At 50.2% G+C, this 16,279-nt stretch overlaps 1 protein-coding gene across 3 annotated transcripts in view; it reads left to right on the forward strand.

Annotated features, from left to right (window-relative positions):
- The first annotated feature begins 311 nt into the window (after window positions 1-311).
- RASGRF2 (Ras protein specific guanine nucleotide releasing factor 2) overlaps window positions 312-16,279 on the forward strand; it is a 664,746-nt gene continuing 648,778 nt past the window's right edge. For all 3 annotated transcript variants that reach the window (XM_063963919.1, XM_063963920.1, XM_063963921.1), the window contains exon 1: window positions 312-1,402. In XM_063963919.1, coding sequence (XP_063819989.1) covers window positions 1,127-1,402 — 276 coding nt within the window. In that variant the 5' untranslated portion in view covers window positions 312-1,126. The remainder of the gene's footprint in view (window positions 1,403-16,279) is intronic.

Genomic DNA, 16,279 nt, shown 5'->3' on the forward strand with positions numbered 1-16,279 from the left:
CACCCTTCACCTGCAATTGGATTCCCCCACTTTTTATTCATATTATTTATTGCATCTGTTGTCCCCATTCCTGATATTCATGATAATTTGGCCTCATCTGTAATTGGCTATAATTATTTTGAAGGTACTGTACCCTCACATAAATTGACCACTTCTATCCCCATATAATTACCCCACACAGATATTACATAATAATAACTATAGGAATGTAGGGTTATTGGAAGACATTCTTTTGACAGCCATGTATTAGTGTCTCATATACAGCTATATAATGGTTGGGCACCAGAGACTGGTTCCCCGCCTGCTGGGTGTAGAGCCAGGGCAGAATCACAGAGCGCTGCTACTTGTGCGTGTAAAAACGCAGCAGCATCGCACAGTTCCCGCATAGTCACATCCCACGGGCGGATACACAGCAGGGGCAGCGGGGAGACTGGCACTGGGGATAACCCCACAGCAGGCACACGGGCTGGACACTGAGCCGAAAGCCGATTACTGCTCCACACGTGACGCCGCGTCGCCTCCTGTCCCCCGCCGGGCGGGCAGCCCTCCTGTCTGCTCCACGCGAGGCGGCCACACACTCCTCTGTGCCGCGGACACGGGTGGGAGGCGGAAGTAACTTTGGAAGTGCGATCTGATAACACGTGGGACGAGAGGGAGCCGGAGTCGGATCTGGGAGAGTTGTTGCAGCGACCGGGGAGCGATCCGACAGCGACAAGCCGCCCATGATCCCGGAGCCCGGGGGATAATCAGCGCTCGGTCACCAGAGGAGCCCTTCCCTGCTCGCCGGATAACTGGCTCTGCAGCTCTATGGGATACAAATCTGGGCTCTCCGTGCTGCCTGCACTGTGCAGCGCTCTCCTTCCAGCACCACAGCCAGGAGCAGCGCCGCTCACCCGGTGACACCTGTACCTGCTGCAGCACCACCACGCCCCATACCCTGCGCTGTGCCCGCACCCATCACCCTATCACTAGTGCGCAGAGACAGGTGCAGAGCACAGCCCCGGGAGCTGCAGCGCACACTGCCACACTGACACATAGCTGCCGCCACATCCTGCCGACCACTGCGCCACTGTGCTGTTCCCTGGGGAGTGCTGCTGGGGGGGAGCATGCCCTGATCTCCGGGATCATGCAGAAGAGCGTGCGGTGCAACGAGGGCCACGCTCTCTATCTCGCCCTCCTGGCCCGCAAGGAGGGCACCAAACGGGGCACCGTCAGCAAGAAGGCGACCGAGACCAGCAGGTGGCACGACAAGTGGTTCGCCCTCTTCCAGAATGTCCTGTTCTACTTCGAGAGTGAGCAGAGCGGGAGACCCTCTGGGATGTACATGCTGGAAGGGTGCAGCTGCGAGAGGGTCCCGGCACCCATAGTGGCCTGCGGGGGGAAGGAGAGCATGGAGAAGCAGGTAGACTCATGTCAGGGGCGCCTTAGTTTTGTATATACCTGAAGTACTGTCCATAGTTGTGTAAGTACAGTACAGTGAGTGTGACCATCAGTGCATGCAATACAAATGACACAGAGCAACATTAGTGCTACACTGCCTATATACTGTATGAGGTCCAAAGGACTCTAATGATACTTAATAAAGTAAGTTAGTTGTGTATAGGAAGAATGATGTGTAATAATAGGGCATGCAGAAAGCAGTGTCAGGCATAGCTACATACTGTACTCGTGCAGATCACATCACTTGGGCAGTATGTAGCATAGGGATGCGCTGTGCATTTGTCTGACATACATTCCTATCTGTGCTAACAATGGGACTGATACTCCAGTCTGCAAAGAAAGGAATCTGTAAAGTAGGATGCACAGTACTTAATTTCAGAATTGTTCCTCTTATTAACTTTCTACAGTGTCATGATTCTTTCATTTTTTTATTTCAATTTTACTATTTAAATGTCTGCAGCAAATCAAAAAGCCTTGCACTATCCGTATCTACACAGCCACCACATACTGTATGTGTCCTGGAATCAGTGTAATGGTAAGGGTGGGAGAACAAGTGTGACAGTGGGGCTGTAACAAACTGCTTGCACTGTGCGCTGGAACTCATTTACAAGGGCTGTCCTTTCCATCAGTGTATGGTGCTGTGCTGTGCTGTGATGCACTAGATAGATAGATAGAGAGATAATTTATTACTGTGTCATACAAATAAGTTATCTTATGTGAGGCCTGTTGAACTTACATTAAATGTATTGTGCAGAAACTGTTCTTGGAGGAAGATAACTGCAAATGAAAGGACATTGACGTAATTGTTCTGAATGTATGTGCTATGTACATTGTGGTATGAATGATTGGAGGTATAGGATATGTACACATTGCTCTGGGTCTCTTCTGGCTACATTGATTTTGTGGTGAACGCATGTTGGATAGATATAGTTACTGATATCATTCATCTGTGTGATGTATTGTTTGTCAGTACTCACCATAGTGTGCCCTGAGAGCACCAGGTTTCTGCCTTATCTGTTTGGTGAGGCTGATTGCAATGCTGTGTCCATGAAGATAACAGGCAGCTGTCTCAGGCATCAGGTTTTTATGGGGCAGCAACATTGATTGAATTACACAAAAAGGCCAATGTTCTTGCCACAAATGTCCAAAATATGCGACTACAAGAAATAGTAATGTTTTTTTAGTGTGCCTTCTACTAATAAAGGTTTATCTTGGTCTGTGTAAGAGGTCCGAGTTGTGTCATTTCCCTTGTGTCCCCAGGTATTAGGAGGGCTTGTCACAGCGGTGGCAACCTGTTTTCTGAAGCATTCATTATGATGTATGCTCTATTGACTGTTCTTTTTTTATTTAGAATCATGTCTTATATGGATTTTCATGCATGTAAAATAATAAAAAAATAAATAGATTTGCAAATGCATGAAAAATCATGTGTAAACCTCATACCTTTAATAGTACATGCATTTTCATAGCTTTCATCATAGATTTTATATATATATATATATATATATAGGGTCACTTCAGTTCGTAGCGAGCAGGGCGAGCTGCTGTTACAGTGGCATAGAAGTGCCAGCTATGACAACTGAACTCTGTATTTTCGTGCTCCCATCTTGCCCCAGATTTGTGATTTTTATATTTTTAATTTTATTTGCATGCTGCCCTATGGGGCTACAAACAAAAATGGAAGTATGGCGGTTCCATAAGTGTTGTATATAGCGCCTAATTGAATTGAGCCCTAACTGTAGCATTGGCGCTCATGCAGTGTCATTTGAAAGCATCAGTTCTGCGTTTTGTTAACATACATGTTAAAAAATACAGGACTTTAATGGTGATCCATTACCAGATGAAAAGTAAATCACAGCAGCACAGTCCTGTGTTTTCTGACTGATAAGATGTTTGGATACTCTTCTTCATAAGCCGCTATTCTGTAATAAAGGTACTGTATATGTCCCACTGTAGATGCATAGGTGAGGATTTGTGGATGCAGTCTTGTGATTGTACACACACACACACACACACACACACACACACACACACACACACACACACACACTATGTTTATGTTAATGGAAGCCCCAATAAAGGAACGGTTCAGCACAGATCCCCATTTTTTTATTCCATGTTTCCGGAGATTCGCAGTATCAGGAATACTTTAGATGCAAGGAGCTATTCAGACACTTGTCACAGGGAGGTGTGCCTTGACATCAACACCTAATTGGTTGGATGCCACAGCCATAGCCAACCAATCATTTGATGCCTTCACTTCATGGCTGCCTTCACGAATTGTCTCACTTGCTCCCAGCATAGAATTAAAGTGGTCCCTGCAAAGAATGACGGCTGAATGACGTAACTGGTGTGTCAGGAGTTGAGGGAGTTCTTGCAAGCAGAGAATTTATTTGAAGTGAAGCCGTGACACTTAACAGTAAAACTACAGACATTTGTATGGCCTGGGGCCAATCAGAAGTAACTGGCCCTTGGTATTTAGGGACCACCACCAACTCCTATATCTGCTTCTGTATCCTTATCAAGCAGCACAGTTGGTGTAGTGGTTGACATTACTGCCTCACAGTATTGAGGTCTTGGGTTTGATTATGTTCTTTCTGTGATTGATTGGATTTCCTCCCACACTCCAATAACATACTGGTTAGTTAATTGGGATGCAGAATATACCGGCTGTCGGGATCCTAGCGTTCAGGAGACCGACGCCGGAATCCAGACAGCGGGTGAAATACCGATGCCCGGAATCCCGACAAACGCTGTGTATTCCCACCCGGTTGATGGGTCCATGCCACCATCCCAGTGGGATTAGAACCTGTGGCGAGCGAAGCAAGATGTGTAACGAGTGCAGTAAGCCCACGAAGGGGCTCGCTGCCGGGATTCCATCAGACAGGATGCCGCTGTAAGTATAGTGATAGCCGGCATCCAATCAGTTGGGATATCATGTATCCCAGTTAATTGGCTGCTGACAAACATTAACCCTAGTGTTTGTATTTCTGTCCCTGTGACAGGGAATATAGATTGTAAGCTCCACTGGGACATGAACTGATGTGAATGAGCAAATAATATGTAAAGTGCTGCATAATATTTATGTGCTATATAAATAACGGGATCAGTACGAGATCCCGGCGGTCAGGAGCCCAGCAGCCGGATTCCGGCGGCGAGCGCACGTGTGCCCTCGCGGGGTCGCTGTGCTCGCCACGCTTCGGGTCCGGGAGGTGGCGTGGACCACCACCCAAGAGGGGTAACCAGTCGGCGGTCAGGACTCCCACCGCCGGTATTTCAGCTGGTGTCGGGATTCCGGTGTCGGTATCCTGACCACCGGGCTCCTGACAGGCGGTCAATTGACTGCCTCCCATAAATAACTATGAATAAATAGTAAATATGCATACATTTGATCATTTACAAAATGCAGATATCCAACCAGGTTGCTGTGTAAATGATTGCTGCTTTTAGAAATGGGCAGATTCGCAGGCAGTCCAGCACCTTGGGCAATTTACAGGCTCTTACATTTAGCCCTGAAACGAGATCGACCGCTCATTTCATGTACGAGTACATACAATCTCTGTATATATTTACATACACATGGATAAAAAAGAAAGCAATCAAGGTAAACATTGAAGCAAATGAATGAAGCTTAAAATTATAAGACTAATTGAATTGCAATAATTCCATGCAGATATGGATTTCTATTTAATTGTTTGAGGATAAACTAATAAACATTTTAATATTTCTACAGTGTCTGTTAAGGGAATGCAGCAATGTCTTGCAGAGGTCCTGATAATGTAATAAGCTTTATACACGCGGTGCTTGTCTACACTTATATGGCGTTGCTTATATGGCGTTTGCTGGGTGTGATACTGATATTCATCTCAAGACAATGATACAGTATTTATCTATTTCTAAAATGATTACTGAGGCGGCCAGGGACCTGAGAGGCTTGAGGGAACTTTATATAGCTGGGCAAATAACCTTAGTCTGCAACACACAGTCACATCAAGGCAGCCGGAGCTTGCACTGTGCTTACACAGACGGAGATAGTCATCAAGACTATACCTGTCAACAAATCTCTACAGCAACATTTATTCATACAGGTTGAGCCGTTTTCTCCATCTGATAAAGAGAATTGTCATTCGGACTATTATATTGCTGCAGGAAACCTGTAGATTTGTAACTTTGCTAAATGCTACGGTATTCACATTTCAGAGCGCTAAATCACAGTTTGCTGCTTCAGAGTGTAAAATCTAATGTTACTTTACACAAATGAAGGAATAGATTTCAGGGCAGCCAAGCAAATAATCTGTCCTGCTGGTCCTTTTTCTACCAGGGAAGCTGCACTCCTGAATGGCTGTAGTAATGGATGCAGGCTGGCCCGCCTGATTACCCCACCGGTAAGACCAAACGGACAATCCATGTGGAGGTCGCACGAGGTTACAAGTTGGGATGAACATTTGGCTTTGGTAGTCTAGGATGAGATTCCATTCTGTGGTATCTATCTGTCTCCTAATAACTTTTCTTCTTCTTTACAAACCCCTGTTTACCCCGAGGTTACAGTCATGTCTCAAATAAAAATGCCTGTTGCACCAATCACAACCTTCCACAGTTTATAACGTGGGTTCTGCTGTCATGTGTGGTACACATCTCTTACCACCTAAGGCAGGAATGCTTCATACTGTCACAGTGATTGTTAGAGATTATAAACAGTGAGATTGTAAATAGAAAACTATGAATAATAATGGAACCTGTCTGTACACATAAAAGCTGTCTGGTTCCTATTTCAATTTCTCAAGCTGGCAGCTTACTTATCACCTAAACACAGGAGAGGCATTGATGTCATGGGCCAGACCAATGATTGCAGCAGAGCAGGCCATCATTTCTTTAGGATCTAGGGGAACTCAATAATGAATTAATATGCCCCCTAGCAGTGATGTGCGGTGCGGTCAATGGCTGGGGAGGCACTGGCTAGTATCAGAGCCAGATTTACTCCATATACCACCCTATATAGTCCATCCCATCTGTAAGCAGCACAGCAATCACAGTCCTGAGATGACACCACATGACTCCTCACAGATCACACTGCCTCCACACAGTCCCCCTCCTCACTGGTCACACCGCCTCCACACAGCCCCCCTCCTCACTGGTCACACCGCCTCCACACAGCCCCCCTCTTCACTGGTCACACTGCCTCCCCTCCTCACTGGTCACACCGCCTCCACACAGCCCCCCTCCTCACTGGTCACACTGCCTCCCCTCCTCACTGATCACACTGCCTCCACACAGGCCCCCTCCTCACTGATCACATTGCCTCCACACAGCACCCCTCCTCACTGGTCACACTGCCTCCCCTCCTCACTGATCACACTGCCTCCACACAGCACCCCTCCTCACTGATCACACTGCCTCCACACAGCACCCCTCCTCACTGGTCACACTGCCTCCACACAACCCCCCTCCTCACTGGTCACACTGCCTCCACACAGCCCCCCTCCTCACTGATCACACTGCCTCCACACAGCCCCCCTCCTCACTGGTCACACTGCCTCCACACAGCACCCCTCCTCACTGGTCACACTGCCTCCACACAACCCCCCTCCTCACTGGTCACACTGCCTCCACACAACCCCCCTCCTCACTGGTCACACCGCCTCCACACAGCCCCCCTCCTCACTGGTCACACTGCCTCCCCTCCTCACTGATCACACTGCCTCCACACAGCCCCCCTCCTCACTGATCACACTGCCTCCACACAGCCCCCCTCCTCACTGGTCACACTGCCTCCACACAACCCCCCTCCTCACTGATCACACTGCCTCCACACAGCCCCTCTACCGCAATAATCACACAGCCCCCCTCCTCACCACATCACACTGCCTCCACACAGCCTCCCTCCTCACTGATCACACCGCCTCCACACAGCCCCCCTCCTCACACATCACACTGCCTCCACACAACCCCCCTCCTCACTGGTCACACTGCCTTCACACAGCCCCCCTCCTCACTGGTCACACTGCCTCCACACAGCCCCCCTCCTCACTGGTCACACCGCCTCCACACAGCCCCCCTCCTCACTGGTCACACTGCCTCCCCTCCTCACTAATCACACTGCCTCCACACAGCCCCCCTCCTCACTGATCACACTGCCTACACACAGCCCCCCTCCTCACTGGTCAAACTGCCTCCACACAACCCCCCTCCTCACTGATCACACCGCCTCCACACAGCTCCCCTCCTCACTGGTCACACTGCCTCCCCCCCTCACTGATCACACCGCCTCCACACAGCTCCCCTCCTCACTGGTCACACTGCCTCCCCTCCTCACTGATCACACTGCCTCCACACAGCCCCCCTCCTCACTGGTCACACCGCCTCCACACAACCCCCCTCCTCACTGATCACACTGCCTCCACACAGCCCCCCCCCCCCCCCCCCCTCACTGATCACACCGCCTCCACACAGCTCCCCTCCTCACTGGTCACACTGCCTCCCCTCCTCACTGATCACACTGCCACCACACAGCCCCCCTCCTCACTGGTCACACTGCCTCCACACAGCGCCCCCCCCCCCCCCTCACTGATCACACTGCCTCCACACAGCCCCCCTCCTCACTGGTCACACTGCCTCCACACAACCCCCCTCCTCACTGATCACACCGCCTCCACCCCCCCCTCCTCACTAATCACACTACCTCCACACAGCCCCCCTCCTCACTAATCACACTGCCTCCACACAGCCCCCCTCCACACCACATCACACTGCCTCCACACAGCCTCCCTCCTCACTGGTCACACTGCCTCCACACAGCCCCCCTCCTCACTAATCACACTGCCTCCACACAGCCCCCCTCCTCACCACATCACACTGCCTCCACACAGCCCCCCTCCTCACTGATCACACTGCCTCCACACAGTCCCCCCCCTCACTAATCACACTGCCTCCACACAGCCCCCCTCCTCACTGGTCACACTGCCTCCACACAGCCCCCCTCCTCACTGGTCACACTGCCTCCACACAGCCCCCTCCTCACTGGTCACACCGCCTCCACACAACCCCCCTCCTCACTGATCACACTGCCTCCACACCGCCCCCCCCCCCCCCACTGATCACACTGCCTCCACACAGCCCCCCTCCTCACTGGTCACACTGCCTCCACACAACCCCCCTCCTCACTGATCACACCGCCTCCACCCCTCCCTCCTCACTGATCACACCGCCTCCACCCCCCCCTCCTCACTAATCACACTGCCTCCACACAGCCCCCCTCCACACCACATCACACTGCCTCCACACAGCCTCACTGGTCACACTGCCTCCACACAGCCCCCCTCCTCACTAATCACACTGCCTCCACACAGCCCCCCTCCTCACTGATCACACAGTCCCCCTCCCCTCACTAATCACACTGCCTCCACACAACCCCCCTCCTCACTGGTCACACTGCCTCCACACAGCCCCCCTCCTCACTGGTCACACTGCCTCCACACAGCCCCCCTCCTCACTGGTCACACTGCCTCCACACAGCCCCCCTCCTCACTGGTCACACTGCCTCCACACAGCCCCCCTCCTCACTGGTCACATCGCCTCCACACAGCCCCCCTCCTCACTGATCACACTGCCTCCACACAACCCCCCTCCTCACTGATCACACCGCCTCCACCCCCCCCTCCTCACTAATCACACTGCCTCCACACAGCCCCCCTCCTCACCACATCACACTGCCTCCACACAGCCTCACTGGTCACACTGCCTCCACACAGCCCCCCTCCTCACTAATCACACTGCCTCCACACAGCCCCCCTCCTCACTGATCACACTGCCTCCACACAGTCCCCCCCCCCCCCCCTCACTAATCACACTGCCTCCACACAACCCCCCTCCTCACTGGTCACACTGCCTCCACACAGCCCCCTTTCTCACTGGTCACACTGCCTCCACACAGCCCCCCTCCTCACTGGTCACACTGCCTCCACACAGCCCCCCTCCTCACTGGTCACACTGCCTCCACACAGCCCCCCTCCTCACTGGTCACATCGCCTCCACACAGCCCCCCTCCTCACTGGTCACATCGCCTCCACACAGCCCCCCTCCTCACTGATCACACTGCCTCCACACAGCTCCCCTCCTCACTAATCACACTGCCTCCACCCCCCCTCCTCACTAATCACACTGCCTCCACACAACCTCCCTCCTCACTGGTCACAATGCCTCCACAGTGACCCTCTGGGTAATACATAGCACAGAAGGGGCACAAGGTAACACATGGCACCGGGTAATAAACTTACATAGTACAGGGGGGCACAGGGTCATACATAGCATTGGGGCACAGGGTTAACACATGGCATAAGGGGGTACAGGGTAACACATAGCACATGGTAATTCATATCACCGGGTAATGCATAGCACAGCATGGCACAGAGTAACACATGACACAGAGGGCACAGGCTAACACATGCACGGGGGACACGGGATACATAAGACAGTGGGACACAGGGTAACACATGGCATCGGGTAATGCATAGCACAGGGTGGCACAGAATAACACATGGCACAGTGGTGCAACACATGACAGTGGGTAATGCATAGAACAGGTGGGAACATGGTAATGCATAGCAGAGGGCGGCACAGGATAACACATGGCACAGTGCGGCAACACATTGGCACAGGGTAATACATATCACAGATGGCACAAAGAGGTACAGGGTAACACATGGCACAGGGTGATGCATAGCACAGGGTGGCACAGGGTAATGCATAACACAGGGTAATGCATAGCAAAAAAGGGCATAAAGCAACAGGTGGCAAAGGGGGGTATAGCTAATATGTAGCACGGGGACATAGTAATGCAGGACACAGGCTAATAAATTGCACAGGGTAATACATGGCACAAGGTAACATAGGGTAACACATGGCATAGGGTGCACAGGGTAACATGGCACATGGTAACATAGAGTAACACATGGCATGGGGGACACAGGGTAAAACTTGGCAAAGAGGGGCACAGGTTAACAAATGGCATAGGGGGCACAGGGTAATGCATGGGGGCACAAGTTAGTACATTGCACCTGGGGCACAGGGTAACACATGGCACGGGGGGGCATAGGATAACACATGGCACAGGGGGGGGCACCGCCAGAGGACCATATGGAGTGAGAGGAGGATGGGAAGGAAGGGCAGTACCTGATGTTAGCTGGCTGATGTGTTATATATAACATACGCTGCATGAGTACTGCTTCCTGTCACAGGCTCCCAGCAGATCCTCAGCTGCTGCTGCTGTGTTCTCCTCCGCCCACTGACAACGGTGCTGGGCTTTCCACATGGCTTGCTCTTCCATTGCAGCGTGGGGAGCATCGGGTGGGGGGAGAGAGGCTGCTGAGAGTGTGCAGAAAGGCAGGGAAGTGTGAGCACAGGCCACGCCCCTTTCTGAGGCAGGTATGATAGAGCTTCGCAGCTCCAGGCACTGTCTGACATACGGAGAGGGGAGGCAGAGCTGCTCACTGCCTCTCCCTGCAGAAACTATGAAAATGAGTGGGATTCTAGAGAAGATAGCTAATTTATAACTGTCTTCTTTGCATTATTCTAATAATGTTTATAGTCAGAACTGTGGAGTAGTATGACAGGGGAGGCACTGCCTCTCCTGACTGCACGTCTCTGCCCCCTAGTGTCTCATGGCTACTAGTCCTTGGCTGCCAGATGAAAATGAGAATCGGCTATTTTTTCCTTGAGTAATGGACGCCCATTTTACTTCCAACTCTACCACTGCACCCAGGTGCTTTAGTAATGTCACTGGAACCATACCTACCAGCAGTGACTTGTCAGAAAAGAGGCGTGGTCTCGGAGGACACGGATGTGGTATGTGGTCGGGTTTGGTCTGGAATTGTTGGCAGCTTTAGGATCTCAGTGAATACATAGACTACATTCTCATAAATATTAGTTGAGCTTCACTATGTAACCGTACAAGACTTAATTCTCCATAAGCTCACTCATAACATGTAAAAACTAGAGATGTGCACCGGAAATTTTTCGGGTTTTGTGTTTTGGTTTTGGGTTCGGTTCCGCGGCCGTGTTTTGGGTTCGAACGCGTTTTGGCAAAACCTCACCGAATTTTTTTTGTCGTATTCGGGTGTGTTTTGGATTCGGGTGTTTTTTTCAAAAAACCCTAAAAAACAGCTTAAATCATAGAATTTGGGGGTCATTTTGATCCCAAAGTATTATTAACCTCAATAACCATAATTTCCACTCATTTTCAGTCTATTCTGAACACCTCACATCTCACAATATTATTTTTAGTCCTAAAATTTGCACCGAGGTCGCTGGATGGCTTAGCTAAGCGACCCAAGTGGCCGACACAAACACCTGGCCCATCTAGGAGTGGCACTGCAGTGTCACGCAGGATGGCACTTCCAAAAAATACTCCCCAAACAGCACATGACGCAAAGAAGAAAAAAAAGAGGCGCAATGAGGTAGCTGTGTGAGTAAGCTAAGCGACCCTAGTGGCCGACACAAACACCTGGCCCATCTAGGAGTGGCACTGCAGTGTCACGCAGGATGGCCCTTCCAAAAAACACTCCCCAAACAGCACATGACGCAAAGAAAAATTAAAGAAAAAAGAGGTGCAAGATGGAATTGTCCTTGGGCCCTCCCACCCACCCTTATGTTGTATAAACAGGACATGCACACTTTAACCAACCCATCATTTCAGTGACAGGGTCTGCCACACGACTGTGACTGAAATGACGGGTTGGTTTGGACCCCCACCAAAAAAGAAGCAATTAATCTCTCCTTGCACAAACTGGCTCTACAGAGGCAAGATGTCCACCTCATCATCATCCTCCGATTCATCACCGTGTACATACCTCCTCCTCACAGATTATCAATTCGTCCCCACTGGAATCCACCATCTCAGCTCCCTGTGTACTTTGTGGAGGCAATTGCTGCTGGTCAATGTCTCCACGGAGGAATTGATTATAATTCATTTTAATGAACATCATCTTCTCCACATTTTCTGGAAGTAACCTCGTACGCCGATTGCTGACAAGGTGAGCGGCGGCACTAAACACTCTTTCGGAGTACACACTTGTGGGAGGGCAACTTAGGTAGAATAAAGCCAGTTTCTGCAAGGGCCTCCAAATTGCCTCTTTTTCCTGCCAGTATACGTACGGACTGTCTGACGTGCCTACTTGGATGCGGTCACTCATATAATCCTCCACCATTCTTTCAATGGAGAGAGAATCATATGCAGTGCCAGTAGACGACATGTCCGTAATCGTTGGCAGGTCCTTCAGTCCGGACCAGATGTCAGCATCAGCAGTCGCTCCAGACTGCCCTGCATCACCGCCAGCGGGTGGGCTCGGAATTCTGAGCCTTTTCCTCGCACCCCCAATTGCGGGAGAATGTGAAGGAGGAGCTGTTGACCGATCAAGTTCCACTTGACTTGATAATTTTCCCAACAGCAGGTCTTTGAACCCCTGCAGACTTGTGTCTGCCGGAAAGAGAGATCCAACGTAGGTTTTAAATCTAGGATCGAGCACGGTGGCCAAAATGTAGTGCTCTGATTTCAACAGATTGACCACCCGTGAATCCTGGTTAAGCGAATGAAGGGCTCCATCCACAAGTCCCACATGCCTAGCGGAATCGCTATGTCTTAGCTCCTCCTTCAATGTCTCCAGCTTCTTCTGCAAAAGCCTGATGAGGGGAATGACCTGACTCAGGCTGGCAGTGTCTGAACTGACTTCACGTGTGGCAAGTTCAAAAGGTTGCAGAACCTTGCACAACGTTGAAATCATTCTCCACTGCGCTTGAGACAGGTGCATTCCACCTCCTTTGCCTATATCGTGGCCAGATGTATAGGCTTGAATGGCCTTTTGCTGCTCCTCCATCCTCTGAAGCATATAGAGGGTTGAATTCCACCTCGTTACCACTTCTTGCTTCAGATGATGGCAGGGCAGGTTCAGGCGTTTTTGGTGTTGCTCCAGTCTTCTGTACGTGGTGCCTGTACGCCGAAAGTGTCCCGCAATTCTTCTGGCCACCGACAGCATCTCTTGCACGCCCCTCTCGTTTTTTAAATAATTCTGCACCACCAAATTCAAGGTATGTGCAAAACATGGGACGTGCTGGAATTTGCCCAGATATAATGCACGCACAATATTGCTGGCGTTGTCCGATGCCACAAATCCACAGGAGAGTCCAATTGGGGTAAGCCATTCTGCGATGATCTTCCTCAGTTGCCGTAAGAGGTTTTCAGCTGTGTGCGTATTCTGGAAAGCGGTGATACAAAGCGTAGCCTGCCTAGGAAAGAGTTGGCGTTTGCGAGATGCTGCTACTGGTGCCGCCGCTGCTGTTCTTGCGGCGAGAGTCAATACATCTACCCAGTGGGCTGTCACAGTCATATAGTCCTGAGTCTGCCCTGCTCCACTTGTCCACATGTCCGTGGTTAAGTGGACATTGGGTACAACTGCATTTTTTAGGACACTGGTGAGTATTTTTCTGAGGTCTGTGTACATTTTCGGTATCGCCTGCCTAGAGAAATGGAACCTAGATGGTATTTGGTACCTGGGACACAGTACCTCAATCAAGTCTATAGTTGGCTCTGAAGTAATGATGGATACCGGAACCACGTTTCTCACCGCCCAGGATGCCAAGGCCTCAGTTATCCGCTTTGCAGCAGGATGACTGCTGTGATATTTCATCTTCCTCGCAAAGGACTGTTGGACAGTCAATTGCTTGGTGGAAGTAGTAAAAGTGGTCTTACGACTTCCCCTCTGGGATGACCATCGACTCCCAGCAGCAACAACAGCAGCGCCAGCAGCAGTAGGCGTTACACTCAAGGATGCATCGGAGGAATCCCAGGCAGGAGAGGACTCGTCAGAATTGCCAGTGACATGGCCTGCAGGACTATTGGCATTCCTGGGGAAGGAGGAAATTGACACTGAGGGAGTTGGTGGGGTGGTTTGCGTGAGCTTGGTTACAAGAGGAAGGGATTTACTGGTCAGTGGACTGCTTCCGCTGTCGCCCAAAGTTTTTGAACTTGTCACTGACTTATGATGAATGCGCTGCAGGTGACGTATAAGGGAGGATGTTCCGAGGTGGTTAACGTCCTTACCCCTACTTATTACAGCTTGACAAAGGCAACACACGGCTTGACACCTGTTGTCCGCATTTCTGTTGAAATACTTCCACACCGAAGAGCTGATTTATTTGGTATTTTCACCAGGCATGTCAATGGCCATATTCCTCCCACGGACAACAGGTGTCTCCCCGGGTGCCTGACTTAAACAAACCACCTCACCATCAGGATCCTCCTTGTCAATTTCCTCCCCAGCGCCAGCAACACCCATATCCTCCTCATCCTGGTGTACTTCAACACTGACATCTTCAATCTGACTATCAGGAACTGGACTGCGGGTGCTCCTTCCAGCACTTGCAGGGGGCGTGCAAATGGTGGAAGGCGCATGCTCTTCACGTCCAGTGTTGGGAAGGTCAGGCATCGCAACCGACACAATTGGACTCTCCTTGTGGATTTGTGATTTCGAAGAACGCACAGTTCTTTGCTGTGCTTTTGCCAGCTTAAGTCTTTTCATTTTTCTAGCGAGAGGCTGAGTGCTTCCATCCTCATGTGAAGCTGAACCACTAGCCATGAACATAGGCCAGGGCCTCAGCCGTTCCTTGCCACTCCGTGTGGTAAATGGCATATTGGCAAGTTTACGCTTCTCCTCCGACGATTTTAATTTAGATTTTTGAGTCCTTTTTTTACTGATCTTTTGTGTTTTGGATTTTACATGCTCTGTACTATGACATTGGGCATCGGCCTTGGCAGACGACGTTGATGGAATTTCATCGTCTCGGCCATGACTAGTGGCAGCAGCTTCAGCACGAGGTGGAAGTGGATCTTGATCTTTCCCTATTTTTGGAACCTCAACATTTTTGTTCTCCATATTTTAATAGGCACAACTAAAAGGCACCTCAGGTAAACAATGGAGATGGATGGATACTAGTATACTTATGGATGACGAGTGACTGACGACACAGAGGTAGCTACAGCCGTGGACTACCGTACTGTGTCTGCTAGTATAGAGATGATAATTAATGATATAAAAAAAAATATATATATAACTACTGTAGGTATATATAATATAATGACGGACCTTGTGGACACTGTCAGCAGACTGCTAAACTACTAGTATGAAGAAGATAGAAAAAAAACCCCCACCACAGGTAGGTAGGTATACAATTATGGACGAGTGACGACACAGAGGTAGGTACAGCCGTGGCCTACCATACTGCGTCTGCTAGTATAGATAATATACTAAATATATTACTACTGTAGGTATATAATATAATGACGGACCTGGTGGACACTGTCAGCAGACTCCTAAACTACTAGTATGAAGAAGATAGAAAAAAAAACCCCACCACAGGTAGGTAGGTATACAATTATGGACGAGCACTGACGACACAGAGCTAGCCACAGCCGTGGACTACCGTACTGCGTCTGCTAGTATAGATAATATACTAAATATATTTCTCTAACGTCCTAGTGGATGCTGGGGACTCCGTCAGGACCATGGGGAATAGCGGGCTCCGCAGGAGACAGGGCACATCTAAAAAGCTTTTTAGGTCACATGGTGTGTACTGGCTCCTCCCCCTATGACCCTCCTCCAAGCCTCAGTTAGGTTTTTGTGCCCGTCCGAGAAGGGTGCAAACTGGATGGCTCTCTTAAGGAGCTGTTTAGTAAAGTTTTTTTTTAGGTTTCTAATCAGTGATTCCTGCTGGCGACAGGATCACTGCAACGAGGGACTTAGGGGAGAGACTTGCAACTCACCTGCGTGCAGGAGGATTGAAGTTTTAGGCT

This window comes from Pseudophryne corroboree, chromosome 1, assembly GCF_028390025.1.
Source record: "Pseudophryne corroboree isolate aPseCor3 chromosome 1, aPseCor3.hap2, whole genome shotgun sequence".
NCBI classification, from domain to species: Eukaryota; Metazoa; Chordata; class Amphibia; order Anura; family Myobatrachidae; genus Pseudophryne; species Pseudophryne corroboree.